Source organism: Trachemys scripta, chromosome 10 (genome assembly GCF_013100865.1).
Source record: "Trachemys scripta elegans isolate TJP31775 chromosome 10, CAS_Tse_1.0, whole genome shotgun sequence".
NCBI classification, from domain to species: Eukaryota; Metazoa; Chordata; order Testudines; family Emydidae; genus Trachemys; species Trachemys scripta.
The window spans coordinates 10,395,758-10,418,786 of record NC_048307.1 but is presented as its reverse complement, the minus strand read 5'-3'; the positions used below and the strand labels follow the sequence as shown (position 1 = coordinate 10,418,786).

At 41.4% G+C, this 23,029-nt stretch overlaps 1 protein-coding gene across 2 annotated transcripts in view; it reads left to right on the top strand.

The window, feature by feature from the left end:
• The first annotated feature begins 346 nt into the window (after positions 1-346).
• SDK1 (sidekick cell adhesion molecule 1) overlaps positions 347-23,029 on the top strand; it is a 646,617-nt gene continuing 623,934 nt past the window's right edge. For both annotated transcript variants that reach the window (XM_034784003.1, XM_034784002.1), the window contains exon 1: positions 347-2,022. In XM_034784003.1, coding sequence (XP_034639894.1) covers positions 1,548-2,022 — 475 coding nt within the window. In that variant the 5' untranslated portion in view covers positions 347-1,547. The remainder of the gene's footprint in view (positions 2,023-23,029) is intronic.

Below are 23,029 nucleotides of genomic sequence, written 5' to 3'. Positions count from 1 at the left end.
CTCCCCACCCCCAGTTCCCTCGCAGCAGCTTTGCTTGGCCCCAGGAGGGATTTCCCCACACAGACCCAGCCCTCCTAGGTGTAGGTCAGGGGATGAGGGAGGAAATGGGAGCGCTGTGTGGGGGTCAGTTAGGTAGGGGAGGTGGTGAGATGGGGTATTTATGGTTGGGGGGGAGGAGAGAGGGGAAGGGAATGTGGATTGAGTAAGGGGGGTGGGAGAGGAGGGAGGCGATGAGGTAGGGGACACGACAGGAGGACTCAGTAAAGTGAGGGTGGGGGTGTGAAGGGTGGGGATGAACTGGGCGACAGGGGTAGGGTTGAATACCAGGTGACACAGAGCGAGAGGTGAGGAAAGTTCAGGCTCAATCTTGTGGCGGGCAAGGGAGGGAGCTGGCAGGATTTTTGTTTGATCCCTTTCCCTCCTTGGCGATTTGTTTTACTTTTGGTTTTGATTCGCTTTTTACTATTTGTATTTGAACCATCAGGACAAAATCTGAGGAGGAAAAACCTCTAAAAAAAAACTTTCCCCCGCTCTCTTTGAGGGGCGGGGGGAGCAATTCCCGCTGTTTGTTTAAATGTTAAACCTTTAGCGTTTACTTTTTTTTTGATTGTGTAGGGGTTTATTGCTGCTCCGATAGAGCTTTCCCCCTTGTGTTTGCAGCCTCTCTGAGGGAGAGACACACAGGAAGAACCAGGAGCCCCGGACTGCACAAACAAGGAACGTAGGAGGAGTCCATATAAGCAAAGGGACTGGAAGGATTTCACCTTGTTGCTGCTTGTTTCAGGCGATTTTCCGTCCTCCTCCTTCTCGAAACGCCCCAGCAGAGGGTTTCTTTGTTGCTTCCACAACCGACCAGAAGCAAATCCTTTGCACGTTTTTGGAGGTGGTTTTTACTGCGGTTCCCTTGCAAGAAACAGACCAGCACCTTCCTGCTAGGAGGGAAATCTTGATCAACTGAGGTTTTCCCCACCTCCGGCTGAGTGTGAGAGTTCGAGTGACACCCCCACTGGCCTGTAGCTGACTTCAGATCTTTAACTGGAATCACAGCTAGGGCTGCTAAATCTACCTGGTCAAGGACCCTTCAGACCCTGACATTGATGACAGATTTGTAGCCAAAAGAAAATCGGATTAATATAATTGTGGAGCTCTGGGGGGATATCTGGAGACTACTCTGTCTGCATGGCTAATCTTGAAATTGTCTGAAATAAATCTTTAGTGCAAGGAGTAGTGCGCTATTTCCCCTTGGTTTTAGGTTTATTTTCTACTTATACAAGAATTTAACACTTCTGTGGCTGGGGTTTCACGGGGAATGGGACACATACGGAAAACTAACCTGCTCCATAAAAATCACAAGTGGGAATAGTTTCCGTCATCTTTGCGGTATGAAAGGTGCTCTCTGGATTGTCTGCTGGTGGCTATCTAAATGGATCAATCTCTCTCTGGTTTTGCTAGCGATGTGATGAAGGACCCAGATTTATTGGAATACTAACGCCAGTAAACTTACTTTCTCAGCGTTGAAGGCATTGGATGTGACAGTGCAAGGAAACATGTGTTTCACATTTCTGCCTGGTTGTTTTGGTGCAATCAATACCTCCCCAAGATACATTGATTTAGATGGCGATTATAACACAGTCATGCACACGGCGTGCTGCCTTCGGGTTGCATGCAAAGTGAGCACAAATCACCGAGTCCTCCGCTCCTGTAAACCGGGGGTTTCTGTTCCCCCCAAACTTCAGGATGAAGGCAAAGGGCGATGTCCTCAACCCACCAAAGAGAAACCGGCCTCGGGGTGTGGAGTGATCAATGGCCAAAGAGCTGACAAAACTGTCATCAGGCAGTCGCATCGACTGGGGATCCGTGAAGAAATAATGGTTGGAAGAAAGGTGGATCGAGAAATTATTGCACGAAGGAATAGCTGGAGAGACCGGATGATGATAAAGTTAAACTTCTGTTTCTTCTTCTGTCGCGGATGGTGGGCGTTTCTGTTGATTCAGCTCCACATGTTGCAAGCACTGGCACAAGGTAGGGCTCAGAGACATTTTTATTTAGAGAAATGCTGCATCTGCCTTTTAAGACGTAGAAATCCTGTTCAGGCACGGATATAGCCTTTTGCTTTAATCCCATAGAGAACAAACTTCAGAAACCGTAATTAACAATGGATTTAATATATAAATGGTATTTTATTTATAAACAGTCCTTTCTTTATAAGAACAAGCGTTTACCCCCTTACCTAATTCTCTTAGCTTTCTGTCCCGTTTCGACCCCCTATATAAGTATCAATAGCTATATCGGGACTTTGCTGTTAATCGTCACACAACCTTGCCTTTTTATTTAATTGGCGATAAACATACATTTCTGTTATTTCTTAGGCAGCAGAAGAGTTAACTTCTGTGTGAATTAAAAAAAAAATCATTGTGCACCGACATAAGTTGTCAAGAGAAACGGACTCATAAATTCACCGACTAGAACTAAATCAGGCATGTAAACAATTTTTTTTAAAGAATAGTAGTATCAGTGTATGTGAACTTCGAGTGGAGTCTTGTTCATTCCTTAGATTGTTTAAAAAAAAAAGTGACACAAATCTGTAATTGATTCGTAGCTGAGTATTTTCAAATCAGAGATCCTTGCTGTTAAATGAGTCTCTTGTAAACGAAGGGTCACAGTCGACCAATCGATTTCAAATATCAAGTGGCAATCACTTTCCATCTAAATTTACGTCTGTAAAAAAATAGCCAAATGCAGGGTAATTCTTAATAATCCTTTGACAGAGTAAACAATAAGTGGTAGGCTATGGCATTACGGTTGGCTGAGCAAAATGACATGCTGAACAAATGCAGCTTTCACTTTCTTTGCTGTTTTGTGTTTTATTGCTGAATGTATTGTGTGTGCTCCACTAATGTGTTCATCTCTATAGTGTGGGATGCCGGGTCAGCGATTAAAACTTGGAAATTAATAATCTCTTAAAAGAGGGAATGAGTTCTGTGAATAAATCTTTAAAATAAAGTACCCTCTATGTTTTGATTAACCCTGTATTTAATAGATGTTTACCAACTTCATTTTTAAAGTGTAAACCAGTATATCCTGATTTAGTCAATCAGCCTTTTACAAATAAGCAAACTGCTGCATTGATTTTATCTTTGAACTGTTTCTGTGGGTGCTCACTAGCTCCTTAGTTTTTGTACATGGAGAGAACGCTACAGCTAAAGTTTAATAACTGGATAGTCTGTATGTTGAGGGAGAGGGCTATGAAACCAAGTCTGCTGTAATCTGTCTACTCAGCCTTTACTATTGCACCCTTTCAAACATTTTCAGCCCCAGGGTATGGAGTAGTTCTAATCCACTGTTTAATAGTCAACTCCACCCTCATAAATCTGTCTCTTTTTCGAAGTTTTGTTTATGCTGTCATTCCTATTCCCAAACTACTTGTGCTGAGGCCTGCAAACCGTAACAGAGGGTATTGTTATAGTAAAACAGAATGTACTTACATCTAGTTAATGTAATCCTCTGCAAATTATAATTCACATTTATTCTCTTTTTCTGTATCCTTGATTGGCATCTACCAATGTGACCTTTTATTTTGAAAGGCAAATATTTTAAAATATCTATTTAAATTAGACTTCTTGAGATTAGCAGTGAAGGCAGTTTTACATGTAGATCCCTGAATCAATTAAATTGACTCTTTAAAAAAATATTTTCTGTGAATAGTAAAAGTAACCTTTATCTTGCAGTAAAAACTATGGACATACATTTGTTCAGTACTTAATATACTGAAACAATATTTCTTTAAGTACCATATTTCAAAGTTTACTAAGCACATTAAAAATGCATCTTTATTGAATTTGTTTGGGATTTGTACAAAGTCTAGTGTTACAAACTATCCTAAAAAGTCATAACACCAAATCAGTTTATTAAATGCACAGGCAAAGCAATAATTAAACAAGCAATAGGCCTGCAGGGGGGCAGAAAGATAAACTACTTTCTCCTTCAGTAGAAAAGCACTTATGCAACTACATGGGGATGGGGTTTAGTAACTATTAGTCAATGAAGTATGAACAATTCATTCAGTGAGGTACCAACAAAGGGTGGGCTTCAGGAAGGAACCTAGGCATTGCAATGCTGAGTGTCCAGGCCCCTAACTTTTAGATGCCAAGAAAATCACAAGAACACTACTGTGATCCACAAAGTTGAGTTAGGTGCCTCGGTTCCCTGTACAGTAAAATGGGGAGAGATAAGCACCTGAGAATGCAATCCACAAAAGCCAGCATGCCAGATAGGGACCTGCTTAAAGTAGACAGTGGAAGATGGTGGTGAGAGTCGTATGTCCTAAGTCCCATCCTTCTATTGGAGATAGGTGCTTGAGTCTGGGCTGCAGGGAGGCACCCTCTCTCTGCTTAGCAATCCATGAATTGGAATCAGGCTCCTAAGGTGATTCTTGTGAAAATGAGTTAATCTGGATATGGTCACCCTCACTTTCTCTCTGGCTCAGTGACTATTGAGGGATTTATCTACAGTCATTGGGCCAAAGAGAGAGAGAGAGAGAGAGTGTGTGAGAATGATTCTGTAGTCCAGTGGTTAGGGCACCCATTTGGGTGCTAGGCAACTCTGTGTCTAGTCCCCATGCTCTGATCACTCTTCCATTATTTAGCCACAAGCCCCACATCAGTGTATCCCATTGCCCACAGTAGTAGTCCTTTTAAAATGTGATGTAATAAAAAACAGTACCAGTCTTAATGCAATGCACTTCAAACAGGTTGTCACAAATTTTAAATTCAGTGACAAGTTGCTGTTCTCTATGCTTTCTGAATTGTATGATGTATCCATCATTTTTATATCAAATTGAAAATTCACATTATAGAAGATATATGTCAGTTTATGACAAAAGCTCATGTATCTTGAAAATGAAAGTTTTGGTACAGCTACACAGGGTTTCTAATGGGATGATGAGTTGGTCATATGGACAAGAGTATTACATGACTCTCTAATCTTTTTATCTGATAAAAATAAAATGCAACATTCTAAATGTGAAGCCTATGGCTGTTAGAATCTGAAGTCTTCACAAATGACTGTTCCAGCACTTTTAAAATTAACCTGGGTACATTGAAATGCACTATCAGTTCGGTTCCCAATAAACTGAATGGAAAAGATCGAGACTAAGTACTTAATATTTTCAAATACACAATCAAGTATTTTTGTGGTTGTAACTAGTTTGAGTACTGGCCACAACTGGATGATCTATATAGAACATAGAATTCAGAGATGAGACATACAAATAGAACATTTTGGCAATACGCTTTGCTCAAAGTTTTCATTGCAATTTTCTTAGTCTGTGTTACAGGAGATTTAAGCATTTATATTCATTAGCTTTTCAATCTTCATTGATAGCTAACTGTGATACTGGCTTATTGTGGTGTATTTTTATTTTAAAATGAATTCAAAGATACAAGGACTGAAAGTACTGGAAAGTGAAGTCTTCCCTTCAACTTGCAGTATTAGCGCAAGCCTTCCTACCAATGGTTCACCAGTGAGCATGAATTTGTTTGGATAGACAACCCTTAAGGATGAGAGGGTAATTTAACATTTCTGTGCCTATTCAGTCCTTGGTCTTTCTGCTGAGCCTGCCAACCATAATGCTTGTGGTGGTTTTTGACAGGTTTGCCCATTAGGAATGAACTAGTTAGCACCAAATTATCATAGGCCATAAAATAGCCACAAGACAGTCATTTATAACCACTGTTAGTCACTGTTCAGGAATTTCAGGTTCAGATTAGCAGATAAGTGATGAAAGGCTTCAGATCACATTAACAACCCCCTAAATTAACTAGTGCTCCTGCAGGTAGCTACTGTATTGAAAACAAAGGTCCTGATCCTGCAAATTACTCTCATTGGGTGGATCCCTGTGACTATGCAGAGCCCCACTGATTGAACAGAGCTCATTACAGGATTGGGCCATTAGAGTTTAATAGTATCAGAGGGGTAGCCGTGTTAGTCTGAATCTGTAAAAAGCAACAGAGGGTCCTGTGGCACCTTTGAGACTAACAGAAGTATTGGGAGCATAAGCTTTCGTGGGTAAGAACCTCACTTCTTCAGATGCATCTAGAGTTTAATAGTGACATGTCTACTAGAGGATTTGAATTGAAGTACTGCCGTTTGTTTAAATACGGTGGAAGTTGCTAAAGGCTGAGATACATTTTGGGGTGTGTCTTTAAATACTAAAAACAAATTATCTCACTTTTTATTAAGGATTGAATAAATACTTTTTAAAATTGGACTGTAACTGGGGTAATTTTGAAAAAGATAAAACCACTGCAAAGCTCTAAGCATCTTTTAACAAGAAAAACAGTATCGTAATATTTAAAGAAAGAGAAGCTTGTCTGATTCTTAGTTTAACAAGAGATGAAAGTGTAATTTTTCCCATCACTTGATCAAATTTATAATATAAAATTGTATAAGAAGCTGAATCCTTATTTAAAGTGGCATTAATATCCATTATGCTTTTGATAGACCAGTGAAATGGATGGTTCAGGAATGTATTTTCATGGGGTATGGTTTTTTTAATGCCAGTTTGTAATCTGGTGGGATTTATAAACGTGTTAAGTGCAAGACACGTGTGAAATAAATTGTACACTGCATTTGATACAAAAAGTGGATGAAGAAGTTGCAAAGGATACTTAGCAAATTATGTCAAGAGATAAATAGTTGTTGTGTAAGGGGAAAGACAGGCAGGCAGATGAGAGGATGAACTTACTGGAGAGCAGAAGGTATGGCAAGTTAAATGTTAGGAGAGGTATTTTTAGTCTTAGAACAGCCTTATGCCATTTGTCAGGGGGCCATCAGATCACAAAACATTTTCCTTCTGTGTTCCCTTTTCTTAGTACAGCATTTATGTTAGTTTTCAAATGTGTGAATTCTTCTTCCTGTGCATTTAAATAGATTTATTAAAATGGATTCATTTGTATACTATGCTAAAAACACTTAAATCTAATATTCTAAGCATCATACATATTTGCTAATTTAATCATATTTTGAGTGAAGTGCCGCAGACAAATTAATGAGAGAAGACCTTAACGGTAGTGCGAGAGAGGATGAAGAGAGTATATGTAAGCCACACGATAGACATTGGTCTTGTTGCTTAATGCACTACTGGAAGGCGAATGACAGAAGAATCCATATGGAATCGAGTGATAATAGGGGTTTATACTCATGCCATTGTTCCATAAACTGCATTTATAGGGCCAGGTCATCAACCCCCACTAAAGTCAACATGCACTACTGTAGTGGTGCAAAGTGACTGTGAAGATGTTCTAAAGGAGGAGCTGAGGATTCGTACATTTTAGGGTAAGTGTCAGATGCCTCTTGTGGCATCATCAGTGCAGAGGGCATGGTAGGTCCAACAAAGGGTAGGAGAGGGTAGAGTATGATGCTCTTGACTGCTCTCGGACCACTGGAAAATAGGGGACTGTTTTAGCTGGGGTAAGTTCGAACAGTCTTATAGCCTGATTCACCTCTGTAATACTCTGTTTTATGCTGAGGGTCACTGGTTTCAGTGAAGTTAAGTTACAGTGGTGTAAAACTGGAGTGATGCAGTATTGAATCAGATTCTTTAGGAAAGTTTGAACCAAATGTGTTCAGATGACTTTGTGATAAGAATGTTGAAAAAAAAATCAAATGTTTTTGCTTTAAAATGCCCTATTTAAATGAACTTCTCATAAAGCTTCAAATTCAACATGCAAGAAAATTAGTCCTCTTGTTTTCATTTCCTCACCTATTGATGATATTCAAGGGAAACCAGCAAGGCTAGTGGCTTTTCTTCTTGACCAAACACCTACTGTAAGATTTTTGGAATAGACTGTGAAGTTAGTTTTGGGAGTTCCCCAAACCATATCACGCAACTGCCTCACAAAGTTGTGATGTCTGCATCTTCTTCTCATGCCATTGCTTCAGTGTCTGATGGTTCTGCCTTGTTTTTTTTTCTTTCCCTTGTGCACTGTCTTTTCCCCTGAGTAGGTGGGACTGTTGATGGTAGTGGGGGAGGGGGAAAGGTGGAGGTGTCTCCCCTTGAATCAGATGCATTCAGGTGAGTCAAATTCTTCACAGATCTTCCCCATGTTGTGCTGGAAGCTGCTCAACTGAAGAGAAGGAATTTGCAAAAATCCAAACATCCTCACGGTTTTGTTTTTACTGGTATGGCAGACGCACAACATAACTGAGAACCCATGTCCACAGGCTTCTTTGACCCCATAGGCAAGCCTTTGGAGGTTCTGTTAAGGACTGTGACTAACTCACAAGTTTCAGCAATAATCTGACGAATGTTTGCTTACATATGAAGATTGGGTGACAAAAAACTCTAGAAATTTAAAAAAAAAAATCTGATCTTATTACAGAACTAAAGTGTTCCAAAATTAGGGGAAACTCGTGTCGTCAAGCTGCTTGAGCTTTTGTGGCTGTCAGTTTTTCAAATTTTGCCATTCTTAGGAGTGCATACAAGTATGTGCATCTCTAGAACACGTTCTGATCAAATGTGGGAGGACTTTTATGCATTTGTCAGTTTTGTATTTCAGTTATGGCTAAAATATAAACTGACTATATTGTAGTTTTAGGCCCTACTGTTGTAATGAGCTTTGTGCCAATGGAGTCCCACCGAAGTTAGAGATAGGGGCTTTGGTATCTGCCTAGCTAGAGCTCATTGCAAGAATGCGGAAAAATTAACTATTTCAAAATAGTTTAAGGAACAGATTGATGCTAAGGTTGCCCATGAAACCTTAATTTGCCCCCCCTGGTGTTCGCATTTTTGACAGTCTTTAATTACATGGTCATTGTGTTGGGGTCCCTGGGATGCAACCTGGACTGTGGGACCACTGAGCCCTCTGTCCCATCAACCTGGGCCTCCTCTCACACTGTGATGCCGTTGGCAAGCTACAGACCTCTGGCAGGTACTGCACTTACACAGAGAGGGACACACCCAACTGAGTTACATGAATGATCTCTCTGCCACTCATGAACCAATAATAGAGAGGATCCAGCCAATTTCCCCTTGCTCCTGATCCTTGCATCCCAGAACTGTACCATCTTGCACTTGTCAGAAACATGGCCAGTGTAAATTCATTACCCAGTCCACCCCTCCTTGATGTGGAGAGGACACACCAGCCTTTGTAAACTGAGCTGAGATTTCCCAAGCACTTCAACCAAAACAAACTGTTTTAACAAAAAGAACAGGAGTACTTGTGGCACCTTAGAGACTAACAAATTTATTTCAGCATAAGCATCTGAAGAAGTGAGCTGCAGCCCACGAAAGCTTATGCTGAAATAAATTTGTTAGTCTCTAAGGCCCTGTCTACACTATGAGTTTAGATCGAATTTAGCAGCGTTAAATCGAATTAAGCCTGGACACGTCCACACGACGAAGCCCTTTTTTTTTTTACTTAAAGGGCCCTTTAAACCGGTTTCTTTACTCCACCTCCGATGAGGGGATTAGCGCTAAAATCGGCCTTTGCGGGTCGGATTTGGGGTAGTGTGGACGGAATTCGACGTTATTGGCCTCCGGGAGCTATCCCACAGTGCTTCATTGTGACCGCTCTGGACAGCACTCTCAACTCAGATGCACTGACCAGGTAGACAGGAAAAGCCCCGCAAACGTTTGAATTTCATTTCCTGTTTGCCCAGCGTGAAGAGCACAGGTGACCATGCAGAGCTCTTCAGCATAGGTAACTATGATGGAGTCCCAGGATTGCAAAAGAGCTTCAGCAGGGACCAAATGGGAGGTACGGGATCTGCTCGCCATATGGGGAGACGAATCAGTGCTAGCTGAACTCCGTAGCAGTAAACAAAATGGCAAAATATTAGAAAAAGTCTCAAAGGCCATGAAGGACAGAGGCCGTAACAGGGACGCACAGCAGTGCCGTGTGAAAATTAAGGAGCTAAGGCAAGCCTACCACAAAGCCAGAGAGGCAAACGGAAGGTTCGGGGCAGAGCCGCAAACGTGCTGCTTCTACGCGGAGCTGCATGCCATGCTAGTGGGTTCGGCCACCACTGCCCCAACCGTGTGCTTTGACTCCATCAATGGAGAATCACACAACAGGGAAGTGGGTACGAGGAAGATAGCTCACAGCAAGGAAGCAGAGAAACCTGTTTCCCCAACAGCCAGGATATGTTTATTACCCTGGACCTGGAACCAGTAACCCCCAAACTCACCCAAGGCGTGCTCCCAGACCCTGAGGGCACACAAGGGACCTCTGGTGAGTGTACCTTTGTAAATATTACACATGGTTTAAAAGCAAGTGTGTTTAATGATTAATTTGCCCTGGCAATCGCGGCCAGTACAGCTACTGGAAAAGTCTGTTAACGTGTATGGGGATGGAGCGGAAATCCTCCAGGGACATCTCCAGAAAGCTCTCCTTCATGTACTCCCAAAGCCTTTGCAAAAGGTTTCTGGGGAGGGCTGCCTTATCCCATCCGCCACGGTAGGACACTTTACCACGCCAGGCCAGTAGCACGTAGTCTGGAATAATTACATAACAAAGCATGGCAGCGTATGGTCCCGGTGTTTGCTGGCATGCGGACAACATCCATTCCTTATCTCCCTTTGTTATCCTCTGGAGAGTGATATCATTCATGGTCACCTGGTTGAAATGGGGTGATTTTATTAAGGGGACATTCAGAGGTGCCCGTTCCTGCTCGGCTGAACAGAAATGTTCCCTGCTGTTAGTCACGCGGTAGGGGGGAGGGGTGAAGTGATCATCCCAGCGAATTGGGTGTGGGGGGGTAGTTGGGTTTGTGCTGCATGTTAACCCGGAAACCGCAGCCCCTCTTTTTACATTGCAAACCCATTTTAAATGGCCAACCCAACGGGTGCTTGGTATGGGAAATGAGGGCGCTACTGTTTGAAACCATTCCCACATGTTAAGAAGGTTAAAAAAGCCAAAAGACTGTGGCTTACCATGGCTGCCTGCAAGCCGAAATCTGTTGCCTGGCACTGCATGAGTGATCTCTCACATCAAACCGGCAGGCCCTCAATATAAGAGGAAAAATGCGACCTTGTAACGAAAGCACATGTGCTGTGTAATGTGAACAGCAAAATTTAATGTGAAAGAGTGTACCAATTGTTCTCTAAAATGTGTCTTTTTTAACCACCTCTCCCTTCTCCTCCACCAGCTGCAAATGTTTCTCCTTCACAGAGGTTAGTGAAGATTAGAAGGAGAAAATGGCGGACTCGGGATGATATGTTCTCGGAGCTCCAGATGTCCTCCCACGCTGACAGAGCACAGCAGAATGCGTGGAGGCAGTCAATGTCAGACTACAGAAAAGCACAGTATGAACGAGAGGAGAGGTGGCGGGCTGAATCGCGGGATGAACAGAGCAAGTGGTGGGCTGAAGAGGATAGGTGGCGTCAGCTTGCTGACAGAAGGCAAGAGTCGATGCTCCAGCTGCTGGAGCATCAAACTGAAATGCTCCAGCATATTTTTGAGCTGCAGGAAAGGCAGCAGGAGGAGAGACCGCCGCTACAGCCCCTGTGTAACCAACAGCCCTCCTCCCCAAGTTCCATAGCCTCCTCACCCAGACGCCCAAGAATGTGGTGGGGGGGCCTCCGGCGACCCAGTCACTCCACCCCAGATGATTGCCCAAGCATCAGAAGGCTGGCTTTCAATAAGAGTTAAAGTTTTAAGCTGCAGTGTGTCCTTTTCCTTCCATCCTCCCCCACCCCTCCCGGGCTACCTTGGCAGTTATCCCCCTAGTTGTGTGATGAATTAATAAAGAATGCATGAATGTGAAATAACAGTGACTTTATTGCCTCTGCAAGCGGTGCTCGAAGGGGAGAGGGGAGGGTGGTTAGTTTACAGGGAAGTAGAGTGAACCGGTGGGGGCGGAGGGTTCATCAAGGAGAAACAAACAGAAGTTTCACACTGTAGGCTAGCCAGTTACAAAACTCATTTTCAAAGCTTCTCTGATGCGCACCACGCCCTGCTGTACTCGTCTAACTGCCCTGGTGTCTGGCTGCGCGTAATCAGTGGCCAGGTGATTTGCCTCAACCTCCCACCCCGCCATAAATGTCTCCCCCTTATTCTCACAGATATTGTGGAGCGCACAGCAAGCAGCAATAGCAATTGGAATATTGGCTTCACTGAGGTCTATCCGAGTCAGTAAACTGCGCCAGCGCGCTTTTAAACATCCAAATACACATTCCACCACCATTCGGCACTTGCTCAGCCTATAGTTGAACAGGTCCTGACTACTGTCCAGGCTGCTTGTGTACGGCTTCATGAGCCATGGCATTAAGGGGTAGACTGGGTCCCCAAGGATAACGATAAGTATTTCAACATCCCCAACGGTTATTTTCTGGTCTGGGAAGAAAGTCCCTTCCTCCAGCTTTTGAAACAGACCAGAGTTCCTGAAGACGCGAGCATCATGTACCTTTCCCGGCCATCCCACGTTGATGTTAGTGAAACGTCCCTTGTGATCCACCAGGGCTTGCAGCAGCATTGAAAAGTACCCCTTGCGGTTTATGTACTCGGTGGCTTGGTGCTCCGGTGACAAGATAGGGATATGGGTTCCATCTATCGCCCCACCACAGTTTGGGAATCCCATTGCAGCAAAGCCATTCACTATGACCTGCACTACCCTTGATATCAGCAGGTCTTTGATTGCGTTGGCTACTTGGACGTACACAGCAGCCCCCACAGTAGATTTGCCCACTCCAAATTGATTCCCGACTGACCGGTAGCTGTCTGGTGTTGCAACTTTCCACAGGGCTATCGCCACTCGCTTCTCAAGTGTGAAGGCTGCTCTCATTCTGGTATTCTGGTGCTTCAGGGCAGGGGAAAGCAAGTCACAAAGTTCCATGAAAGTGCCCTTACGTATGCGAAAGTTTCGCAGCCACTGGGAATCGTCCCACACCTGCAACACGATGCGGTCCCACCAGTCTGTGCTTGTTTCCCGGGCCCAGAATTGGTGTTCCACGCCATGAACCTGCCCCAGTAACACCATGATTTGCACATTGCTGGGGCCTGTACTTTGTGAGAGGTCTATGTCCATGTCAATTTCCTCATCACTCTCGTCGCCGTGCTGCAATCGCTGCAATCGCCTCCTCGCCTGGTTTTGCTTTGGCATGTCCTGGCTCTGCATATACTCCAGGACAATGTGCGTGGTGTTCATAATGCTCATAATTGCCGCGGTGATCTGAGTGGGCTCCATGATCCCAGTGCTATGGAGTCTGGGCTGAAAAATGGCACAAAACTATTGTCTGATGGAGGGAGGGAAGGAGAGGCGAGTGACGTCACGGCTTACAGGGAATTAAAATCAACAAAGGTGGCTGTGCATCAGGGAGAAACACAAACAACTGTCACACAGAATGGCCCCCCCAAAGATTGAACTCAAAACCCTGGGTTTAGCAGGCCGTTGATTTCACGGAGGGAGGGGGGAAGTAAATGAATACAGAACAAAACTGGTCCATCTATTTTTTATACCTTAAGCTGGCAGCAGACAGTGCAGCATGACTGATAGCCATCGGCATCTTCTGGGTGCTTGGCAGAAAATGCTATATTACAACTGCTAGCCATCATCATCAAGACGGTTCAATAGGACTGCCGGCAGGACTGAGTCTCCAGGAGACAAAACATGTCTGCACAGGTACCTCTGACCGAACTCACTGAGGAGGATGATGACGACGGATACCAGTCGTAATACACCATCCACTGCCAAAAGGCAAGGAGCTGCTGCTGTGTAGCAATGCAGTCCCACGTCTGCCAGCACCCAGATAGCCGATGACATGTTTCTTTCCAGGTGTTGAGTTGGGTAAACTGAGGCCAAGGATGATGTCACTTCCCCTCTTATAGTTTCTTCTAGCTTGTTGGAAAGATCTTTTGCTATGACATGGGTCAAGCAGTGTCCATTGTATATGTGCTCCCTCTGAGAAGTGTCCTTTCTATACAGTTTCTGGGATAGTGGATTCTTTCCTTGATGTGTGTTAATGAGTCAGTAACTGCTGTCTGGTTACTCCATTGTTGTACCTGAAAGGCTGATTGTGGGTGTTCCCAACCTCACAACAAATTTCAGTAACAGACACATAGCAAAACTTCATAACTTCACATACAATGATAGCACATACAGTCCAATAGAATATTAATGTTCACCATATCAGGACTTTTAAAATGATACCTCACAAGTAATACTTTGTACAAAACAGATCATAATTATATGACAGTGGTGAATATGGAGGTTCCAGGGTGCTACTTTGAGGTTCCGAGTGTCACAGTCACATACTATTTTTCTTCCAAACAGGATTTCTGCCTCCTTTAATGCACAGAATGGATGGTGCTCATTTAATGGGAAGCTATTCAATACACTGTTTTCTCCTCAGTGTCCAAGTGTAGCCCTATGTCTTATTTATTGCATTGTACTCAGACAGAATTCTTCCTAGACTTTTCTGCAATACTCCTCACTATAGTATCTGAGTGCTTTACAAATATTTATTTATTTTCACAACACCTCGGTGACGTGACGGGATATTATCTCCATTTTATAGATGAAGAATTCAGGAAGAAAGAGATTGAGGTAAAATTATCCACTAATTTTGGCTATCCAATTTGAGAACCCGAACCTGCTTTTTCCGAATATTTACCTTTATATAACACACTATAGATTGAAAGCGGAGCTCTCATTGACTTCAATTGTAAGTGCTCTCATCACTTTTGCAAATCAAGCCTCAGAGTGTCAAGGCAGGTACCCTAAAAATGAGGAACCCAAATAATGATCACTTGTGAAAAGTTTGGTTAAAGTGACTTGAATAGCATCATTCAAAAACTCTAAAACACAAGCAGGAATAGAATACAGTTATCCAGGGCAGCATTCAGCTGCCTTAACTATGAGACCATCCTTTTTCTTCCTGCAATCCCCTGCTTCATTGACTTTATGCCTTATAACTTCTGCAACAAATGAAGCAGGAATATACAGTCTCCTTCACCATGCATTCTTGATTTATTCCTCAGTGACTGAGGCAGGGCCCTTATGGAAAAATTAGAATGTGATCATGCAAATAAAGACTGTTATAATGCATATGTAAAGGGGGGGGGGGAAATTAGGATTGCACAGGCAACCTTAATTCTGGTATATCCTAACTTTTTAAACAATTGATTTTGCAGTTTTAGTAATGTTGTTTTAACTTAGGTTTATGTGTTTAATTTCCTAGGTTTTTAAGAAAGCACACTTTCTCCTTCTTCCCTGGATCTTTGCTCCAGTCTTCTTCCCCTGATAGTCCTAGTTCTCCTGCCCCACAATCTGGCTCTTCATCAGATCTGATTCTCCTCCTTCCCTCACTTCCTTCCCCCTACTCACTGTCTCTCAGGCCCAGTCTCCTTGCCTAGCAAGTTCCAGTCTCCCTTTGCCTGGCTCCTCCTTATCCCCCTCTCTCCTTGTCAAAGTATCAGGGGGTAGCCGTGTTAGTCTCTATCTACAAAAACAACAAAGAGTCTGGTGGCACCTTAAAGACTAACAGATTTATTTGGGCATAAGCTTTCGTGAGTAAAAACCTCACTTCTTCGGATGCATAGAGTGAAAGCTACAGATGCAGGCATTATATACTGACACATGGAGAGCAGGGAGTTACTTCACAAGTGGAGAACCAGTGTTGACAAGGCCAATTCAATCAGGGTGGATGTAGTCCCAGTGTACTCCCCCAACTCCCCTCCCCTTCCCCCAGGTCAAACTCTTGTTCTCTCTGCATCTGAATCAGGCAACTTTCTCCTCTATGCTGTCTGGGCCCAGCATGGGATCAGTGAGAGCACATGAGAGACAGTATCCTAGCTCTCAGCTCACATGCCCAGACATAGAGGTTACATGGCTTGCAGCAGCCCAGAGCTGCAATGGCAGGCTGAATAATGCCCAGTGCTGATGGAATTATTGGGGAATTTAGCTGCTAAATCTCAGAAGTCTCTGCTGTCCATGTGCAAATTGTGATGATCAAAGTCTTATAACTTGGCCAAATTTGGGCAGATTTTCATGGGGACTGTGAAAGGCACATCTCTGTTACTAAGGGCATCTATCTGTCTTATTTAACATCTTTGCTCCAGGGTGCTAAAGCTTTTCATAGAAAAGACTGCCAGATTTTTTTAACATGGCCAAGACACCCCCCCATTGTTTTCAGAAACCGCTGAAACATTTTGTCTAAAATTTTACAAAAAAAAAAAAATATCAGCCTGAGGCAGATACCTAACATAGAATAGATCAGCCAGTTGGTTAAAGTTTGGCAGCGTTCTAAACAACTGAAAAATAGAGTGCTGGGCAACCTTCTTAATAGGGAGTGCTACCAGCTCTATTTATAATCCCAGCTGTAGCTAGTTTTCTTCATGCAGCTAATTTTTCTTCATAATTTACAACTCTGGAATCATATAATCCATTGTTGAACAATTTCAACAGTGTCCTTTCTATAATATTTATTTTAGTTTGCTGGGAAAACAAGAGTCTTTTCCAAAAATTAAAGAACCTGTCAAATCAAACATAGTAAACAGAATAGTTAATACAGTCCACAGATGCTGAGGAGTAGTTTTTAGATGCAGATAAGTTTTATAATCTTCAAATGTGCCATTATTATTAGGGTAAAGTGACCCAGGTTTTATAAGACCCAATGTATACTTTGGTTAGTATCATCTCCACTTTCCCTAAGTGGTTGGAAATCAGTTCTTACATTGGCTGCTCAGTCATAAGAATGGAAGAAGCCTATCCATGGTGTGCCCATGAGAGTGACTTTGTAGTCCAGGGGTTAGGGCACTTACCTGAAAGCTGCTTAAATCCTTTATGTGGTGGGGGAGTATTGAATCGGGGGGTCTTCCCCATCCTGGGGAGTTCCTAACCCCTGGGTTAACAGGGAGTCTGCCTCCCTCCCTCCTGATGTCTTGTGTAGAGTTTGGTGTATTTTGCCACCATTCTGTAAAGAAACAGCGTAGGGACCTGTTTTCAGGAGACAGTCCTGTGGGTTGCAAGCAGAGGTAAGTGCCTCCTTCCAGCCTGGATTTAGCAGGACTTGAGAAGGGCAGGGTTTAGAATACACCGTTCTTGTCAGAAACTGTGATTGGCCAGTTTAGGCAGCTCCCCACCTAGTGTGCAGGTTTTTGTGGATCCCATTCCAAGCCCGTATCTTTCTCCATGCATTGTATAGGGAGTGTAGGCACCTAACACAGGGTTTGTGGATTCCAGTGATTTTCATGGCACCTAAAAGTTAAGCATTGCAACATCTAAGTCCCTTTGTGCTGGAAGAAAAGTTGTACTCTGTCTGAAAATGTCTACAGTATGCAAGGAGTGAGTGTGCTATTGTGGGGGAAGGATCTTGGAGGAAGGAGTCTCCTAAGACAGTGGCTATGAACCTTTCCAGACTACTGTATCCCTTTTAGGAGTCTGATTTGTCTTGCATACCCCCAAGTTATACCCCACTTAAAAACTACTCGCTTACAAAATCAGCCATAAAAATACAAAAGTGACACAGCACACTATTACTGAAAAATTGCTTACTTTCTCATTTTTACCATATAATTATAAAATAAATCAATTGGAATATAAATATTGTACTTTTACATTTCAGTGCATAATATATAGAGCACTATAAACAAGTTATTGTCTGTATGAAATTTTAGTTTGTACTGACTTCACTAGTGCTTTTTATGTAGCCTGTTGTTAAACTAGGCAAATAATTAGATAAGTTGATGTACCCCCTGGAAGATCTCTGCATACCCTCAGGGGTACATGTACCCTTGATCGAGAACCATTGTCCTAAGAAAGTGTTGCACTGGGGCTATGCTTATCATTTTGTCTAGAGGAGGTATCCAGACATTATGTGAGGGGGCGTACAGTTCTTTTAGCAACCCTGGAGGGTTCTGTGGCTACAGTGTGTTCCAATCCAGTGGTGCTATTAAGGAGAAGACCTTACTAAACCAGAAAATGGCATGGTATGTTTTTTAAATTAAATTCCAGCATGGATATTCAGAGACCTACCTTGGAAAGTCTCTCTCTTATGAGGTAATTGGGTGGATGAGAATCTTAGAAAGAAACTGGACTGTTTTAATGCTGGATGGAGAGAAGGGTTTGTTTTCTTGAAGTTGGGGCAGGCTGCTCTGAAAATAGATTTGGCTTGTTTATATTGCAGGTGTGTGATGGAATCTTTTTAAAAAAATATGAATATACAGATTTTTAATATCAGATTACATCATATTTCTGAGCACTTCACATATTGTTACCAGAAACTCACAAAGGTTATTATAAAATAAAGGGATTAAAGAAAAAATGTTTTTTATGGCATGTTATGTATAGACAGTTTTATGTTCCCCCATCTAGTGAATTAGTCAGTTTCTCATTGTATGAGTTTTTCACTCAGTAACAGGGGATAGAGAAAAACACTTTAAATGCAGCACAGTGTGATATTACAACTGCAAAAATGATCAGGTGTAATATCTGGAATTGCTTTTAACTAACTTTTTTTTTAATTGACTAGATTGCCAACTTGAAATATCCCTTTAATTGCTAATAAGGGAAATGTGGCCATTGACTCTTATTGGTTACGTTTATAATTCTGCACAATATCCCACATAAAACCCCAGAGAGTACCCTGAGTCTCTTGCAAAGTTTCTCCTTAGCTCTGCTGATGCTGGTCTTATCACTAAGTAGTTCAAGCAGTTGATTTAATAGTCATTCAGTAGCACAAGATACTTTCCTTCCTATGGTCATGGTGCCCTAGGGCAGTGGCTCTCAACCTTTCCAGACTACTGTACCCCTTTCAGGAGTCTGATTTGTCTTGCATACCTCACTTAAAAATTACTTGCTTACAAAATCAGACATAAAAATTAGGGCTGTCGATTAATCACAGTTAACTCACGCGATTAATTTAAAAAAATTAATCGTGATTAAAAAAATTAATCACAGTTTTAATCACACTGTTAAACAATAGAATAAGAATTTAAATTTATTAAATATTTTTGGATGTTTTTCTACATTTTCTAATATATTGATTTCAATTACTACACAGAATACAAAGTGTACACTGCTCACTTTATATTATTATTTTTGATTACAAATATTTGCACTGTAAAATGATAAACAAAAGAAATAGTATTTTTCAATTCACCTCATACAAGTACTGTAGTGCAATCTCGTTATCATGAAAGTGCAACTTACAAATGTTGTTTTTATTTGTTACATAACTGCACTCATAAACAAAACAATGCAAAACTTTGGCGCCTAAAAGTTCACTCAGTCCTATTTTCTGTTCAGCCAATCGCTAAGACAAACAAATTTGTTTACATTTATGGGAGATAATGCTGCCCACTTCTTATTTATTATGTAACCAGAAAGTGAGAACAGGTGTTTGCATGGGACTTTTGTAGCCAGCATTGCAAGGTATTTACGTGCCAGATATGCTAAACTTACGTATGCCCATCATGCTTCGGCCACTATTCCAGAGAACATGCTTCCATGCTGATGATGCCTGTTCAATAAATAATGCGTTAATTAAATTTGTGACTGAACTCCTTGGGGGAGAATTGTATATCTCCAGCTTATTTACCTGCATTCTTCCATATATTTCATGTTATAGTAGTCTTGGATGATGACTCAGCACCTGTTGTTCGTTTTAAGAACACCTTCACTGCAGATTTGACAAAACGCAAAGAAGGTACCAATGTGAGATTTCTAAAGAAAGGTACAGCACTCCACGCAAGGTTTACGAATCTGAAGTGCCTTGCAAAATTTGAGAGGGAGGAGGTGTGGAGCATGCTTTCGAAAGTCTTAAAAGAGCAACACTCCAATGCTAAATAACAGAACACAAAGCACCAAAAAAGAAAATTAACCTTCTGCTGGTGGCATCTGACTCAGAGGATGAAAAATGAACATAGCATCGGTTTGCAATGCTTTGGATTGTTATCGAGCAGACCCTGTCACCAGCATGGATGCATGTCCTCTAAAATGGTGGTTGAAGCAGGAAGGCACATATGAATCTTTAGCACATCTGTCATGTAAATATCTTGTGACGCCGGCTACAACAGTGCCATGTGAATGCCTTTTTCTCACTTTCAGGTGACATTGTGAACAAGAAGCGGGCAGCATTATCTCCTGCAAATGTAAACAAACTTGTTTGTCTGAGCGATTGGCTGAACAGAAAATAGGACTGAGTGGAGTTGTAGGCTCTAAAGTTTTACATTGTTTTATTTTTGAATGCAGTTATTTGTTTGTGCATAATTCTACCTTTTTAAGTTCAACTTTCATGATAAAGAGATTGCACTACAGTACTTGTATTAGGTGAATGTAAAATACTATTTCTTTTGTTTTTTACAGTGCAAATATTTGTAATAAAAAATAAATAGAAAGTGAGCACTGTACACTTTGTATTCTATGTTGCAACTGAAATCAATATATTTGAAAATGTAGAAAACATCCAAAAATATTTAAAGAAATGTTATTCTATTATTGTTTAACAGGGCGATTAATTGCACTATTAATGTTTTTAATCGCTCGACAGCCCTAATAAAAATACAAATGTGACACAGCACACTATTACTGAAAAAATGCTTACTTTCTCATATTTACCATATCATTATGAAATAAATCAACTGGAATATAAATATTATACTTACATTTCTGTGTATAGTTATAGAGTAGTAGAAACAAGTCATTGCCTATATGAAATTTTAGTTGGTACTGACTTCGCTAGTGATTTTTATGTAGCCTCTTGTAAAACTAGGCAAATATTTAGATGAGATGATGTACCCCCTGGGAGACCTCTGCATACCCCCAGGAGTAAACGTAGCCCTGGTTGGGAAGCACTGCCCTAGGGAGCTGCCAAGCATTTCTTAAGTTGGAGGCTTGAAGTATCTCGCTATGTTTACTTGTAGACACTGTATTGTTAATTAATTGGTTAGCAATGTGTGTTTTATTAAATAGCTGTTACAATAAAATATTTTGTTCTAAATAGGGCTTCCATATTCCTTTGCAGATCTCTGGCTTGAGCTGTCAAATGCTTCATTCTTGGCACTCTAATTGACTTCAATGGGATTTAGTGCACAGAGCCTTGCAGGATTGACCCCACTGGGCTGTACAATTGGGAGGGAAAAAGCTTCTCTTTTAGTGTGCTTTTTACCGTTATTTCTTAACAAATACTTTATTACATTAAAGTTCACCTTGCTGTTGCAAGATGTCTCTGCATTATTATTTGGCTTCTCACAATAGTGTTGTGTACTGTATTTTACGTATTACTATTCTCATTTCAGAGGTATTATTTTACTGTTTTGCTATAAAAATAGAAAATACTGTTTAATGTTACTAGAATTCCATACTTTGTTGCCAATCCTGTGGCTTACCTGTGTGTTTCCAAACAGGTACAAAAATATATTTTGCCCATGAGATTCAATGTTAACAGCCTGCTCACTAATATTTAAGTATAGGTTTAGGTTTTCAAAAGTGTGCAGTGTCCCATTGACTTCAGTGGGAACAGAGTTAGTCCAACAGTGTGCTTTTGAAAATCTCACCTTTTATGTTGCACAAATGATTGTATGTGTTGATATAATGTAGCACCCTCTGGCAGTTCAGCTATACTACAGTCTTATTTTTTAAAATCGAAATGATTGAAATACAGAGTAGACATTTAACATAATAAATTTGGAAGTTTAAGTGACTAGTTGATCAACTATATCCTTAAAAAAAAAAAAAGTCTTGAATGGATGTATTTGAATGTACTTTTGGGCATTTGAAAACTATACATGAGGATGGAATTCTGTTAACACATGTCCATTTAATTTTCAGCTATGTCTCAGGGCTGCATTTGCCCTTTTGGGGAGATTTTCCTCTTCAGCTCTGCTTCATTTCTGAAGTGTTTGCAATGGTTGGTGCATTTTTCTAGTAAGGACAAGGCCCTAAGTTACAAGGTGTAGTGGGGAAGGACCTACCAATCTGAATAGGCTAGCACCTAAAAGCATTTATGAATTCACCTTTTATCTCTGGAGACTTGGTTTCAAACATAGGTTAGGTCATAATTAAATGAATTTGGTAGTCTCAGACTAGTCCCTATTAGACTTTTTTCTAAATTCCGAAAGTGCATTATAATTTGGCATGATAACATGGCATATTTTTGGAATAATAGAAGTGTTGGAGGTTAGGAGGGGTGAAGTTTGTTGACAGAACTGCTAAAAAGAAACTAGCAGTGTCTATATCATGCCTATTTCTAGCCAGTCCTGCCACTTCCATCACTGTTTAATGAAATTCACTCCCTAGCATCTCCCCGACCCAAAATAATTCATGGGGAATCAATTGTCTCAAGAAAGTGAAGTAGTTAGTTGTTTTATGCTAAAGAAAATTTCAGACATGTAATTAAAGAAATCCAAAAATCAAGCAGAACATATTTATCCATTCAGTCAAGTAGAATTCTCAAGTATTATGGAACTGGATATTGGCACAGGTAGTTGTTTTTGTTTTATTTTTTTAACACAGCTAATGTGTTCCTTCTGAAGATTTGGTACTTCCATCTACACAAGCCATCACAGTGATATAAAATTGTCCTACCAGCAGATGGAGAAGGGGAAAAAAATTCTGTGACATGATCATCTTGCTCTTTCTAAAGGTGACCGACTAATTTTCTTTATGTGTTTTCAGATCTCCTCACAATCTGGCTAAGCACGAGTGCGCACACTCTCTCTATGTACCGGTAATTAGAATTACCTTTGGTAATTTCCTCCCCAATCTTTTACTTTTTAACAGGATTAAGTAGGTTTGTTTGGGATTTTCTGTAATGACGTTTTATTTTCTCCTCACGCTTTTTGGAACACACTGCATGGATGTAATTGTCCAGGTGCAGTGTGTTCTGCTTTTTCTTAAATAGGTAGAAGGCTGGATAATCATCTCTTGAGTCAAAGAGAGGACAGCTTTCTGTCCATTGACTCAGCGGAAATAGACTTAGGGTGCACTAATACCTATGGTTGCACTGATTCTGCAAGGCCCCAAATCTGAACATGACCTCCCAGTGTGATGCTATGGTGAAAAGAGATAATGTAATCCTGGGATGCATAAA